General features: G+C 42.3%; 1 protein-coding gene across 2 annotated transcripts; it reads left to right on the forward strand.

The window, feature by feature from the left end:
• Nucleotides 1–221: 221 nt before the first annotated feature.
• LOC135678061 (dormancy-associated protein 1-like) lies at nucleotides 222–1,478 on the forward strand. 2 transcript variants are annotated; one of them, XM_065190381.1, is made up of 3 exons: nucleotides 244–760; nucleotides 854–1,064; nucleotides 1,164–1,478. In XM_065190381.1, exons 1-3 carry the CDS (start codon nucleotides 655–657, stop codon nucleotides 1,198–1,200), a joined length of 354 nt encoding a protein of 117 aa, XP_065046453.1. In that variant the 5' UTR covers nucleotides 244–654; the 3' UTR covers nucleotides 1,201–1,478. The 2 variants fall into 2 exon arrangements, with proteins under 2 accessions (XP_065046452.1, XP_065046453.1); XM_065190380.1 differs by having other exon boundaries at nucleotides 222–760; nucleotides 854–1,478.
• Nucleotides 1,479–2,731: the final 1,253 nt, after the last annotated feature.

A 2,731-nucleotide genomic window follows, 5' to 3' on the forward strand; every position in this document is an offset into this window, starting at 1 on the left:
TGTGTTTCCGATGATAAAAGGGGTATGATAAAATGGAGTGGCGAGACTTCAATTTAGTTTACCTTCTTGAGCCGGACCCGGACCCGGACCCGGACGGGCCGGGCCGGGCCAAGCCCAACCTTAACAAGAACTGGTGCAACTGAGAGCTTGATTGTTTCTCTTGCGAAACTCTAATTGACAAAGCAAAGCAAAACTTAAGCGGAACCACCCTCGTCTCACCATTCCAACTCAAAAACACCGGCCTTCTTCGCCCCATGTCATGACGCGCGTCGACCAGCGAAAGAAAAATGCCGACGCCATCGGTAGCCACAGTTGGGAGGAACGAAGGCATTTTATGTTGTTGATTTTGACGGACCTCCGCTCTTCTCACATCTTCCGAACCCATCTCTTTCGGACCTAAGGATTAGGACGACGGCTTCACCTCGTAACCGCTTTGCGGTGGCTGTCCTATCCTCCCACCCTCTACCGTTCACACTATTGGAACGTGCGAAGGGCGAAATCACCCAGTGGTGGCTTTGCACATATGAGGATTGTCTATACTATAAATATGCACCCACCCCTTTCATCACCCCATCAAGCAAGAGAGAGAGAGAGAGAGAGAGAGAGAGAGAGAGAGAGGAGAAGAAGCGAAAAAAAAAAAGAAGTAGAACTACAATGGTTCTTCTTGATAAGATGTGGGACGACGTCCTCGCGGGGCCTCCGCCTGAAAGGGGCCTCGGCAAGCTGAGGAAGGTCTCCACCAAGCCCTTGAACGTCAAAGGTCTCTCTGGTCCACCCCCATTAGAACTCATCTCCATCTCCATCTCTCATGTTAGCAGCATTCCCTAAAGACATCGTTTTGGTTTCCACGCAGAAGGGGAGAGTAGCGGCGGCATGTACCAGCGGTCCATGTCGATGCCACAGACGCCAACCACGCCGGTGACGCCGACGTCCGCCAACGCCCACACCCCGCGCCACGACGTGTGGCGGAGCGTCTTCAACCCCGGCAGCAACGCCGCCACCAAGAGCCTCGGCGCTGACTTGTTCGACAAGCCTAAGCCCAACTCCCCCACCGTCTATGACTGGTATCAGATTGTATCGTATCATTATACATATCCATCATTATATTACACCCTTTTCATGTCATGGTTTCTTCTGCCTCGTGCATTGTTTCTCTTGTGCAGGCTTTATAGTGGTGAAACCAAGAGCACCCACCGCTGATCTGATCTGAGCTTGGCTGTTCACAGATAGACAAGTGAAGAAGGTCAAAAAGACCAGATAATTACCCCCAGAGAGTAATGTCTTTTGGGATTTGCTGGTTTTCGTGGTAACCTACCTACCTAATAAGCTAGCTTGCTACTGTGTGCGTGCGTATGAGAGAGGTGTTTGGAGCCTCCTCTTTTATGTTCGTTTCCCGTGAATTAAGTATCATCTGCTACAATGTCACCATATTATTTCCCATCCCTCCATAATGATAATAAAAGCTCGTCTTTAACTTATCTGCCTGAAAACTCATCTGCCTGGGAACTTTGGATGTACCTAAATCTGCAGTTGGTAGAACTTCAAGGGCCCAAAAGGCTGGATGGGCAGGAGGAGTCAAGTCAGGCCAGGAAGGGCTGTTCTAATTCTATAAGCAGTGTAGTGTGCAGCACACTGTGATGTTATATGAAAGCTAAAGATCAGTTTGCGCTTATTAGGAGCAGTTCAAGCTCACTAAAATTGACCATTTTTAGCGTGCCAATATATATATATATATATATATATATATATATATATATATATATATATATATATATATATATATATATATATATATATATATATATATATATATATATATATATATATATAATCTTAAAATCTTAATATATCCCATAGAAAAAAAAAAAAAAAAAAGACTAACCTTAAAAGTATGCTCCTTGAGTAATCAAGATCCGACTAGTGCATTGTAAAGCCTCCTATTCCTTGACTTTTGTGTTTTTGCGTGGTGACCTTGCAACTTGACCTGTCACATGATCATTATTATAATCATCTACCTGTTTATGTTGAAGCATGAAAGTTCTGAATATGATTTCCAACTATAAATGAGAAAAAATAATTAAATTGTAAAAGAGATTGGTAATTATCAGGCATGCCATGAAGTGGTCACAGATACAATGAGATACTCAAATTTCTTACTGATACAACTTAATAGGAAAGTTTCATTCATCCCTCAAATTGACTAAATTTGTGCCTTGTGTTTCATTAAAAATCGCAAGTTCACAACATGTGTGTACTTAAATCCTCATATTCGAAAAAGTGCAACTAAAAGTTGTTGAAGTAAAACTATCAGCGTAATGTATTAGTTATTTCCAAAGCTCGTATGATTTTAAATGAACTCATACGTGAAACGGCTTATTGAAGTTGATCGCACCTATTGCTTTGGATGTTCGTCACTAATGACAAGGTTGACTCAAAAACATCAAGAAAATTCAGATAAGCTTCTACTCCAATCAGACTTCCATGAACTCTTCAATCTGTCAGCCCCTCAAACTATCAGAGCTTCAATAATTTTGCATCATTTTCAATCAGAACAATTTTTGTTCTGACAAAAGCTTTCATCAAACCATATCACATCAAGAACAATTCTATCTGATTGGATTCATCATTTCCACTAAGATAACCGATGGTGCACAAGCAATGATTCATCATTTAACGACGAGAATACTCTTGTTAATCACCTCTTTGTGTGCACAGTGTTTGCAGACCCCAC

This window comes from Musa acuminata, chromosome BXJ1-7, assembly GCF_036884655.1.
Source record: "Musa acuminata AAA Group cultivar baxijiao chromosome BXJ1-7, Cavendish_Baxijiao_AAA, whole genome shotgun sequence".
Lineage (NCBI taxonomy): Eukaryota > Viridiplantae > Streptophyta > Magnoliopsida > Zingiberales > Musaceae > Musa > Musa acuminata.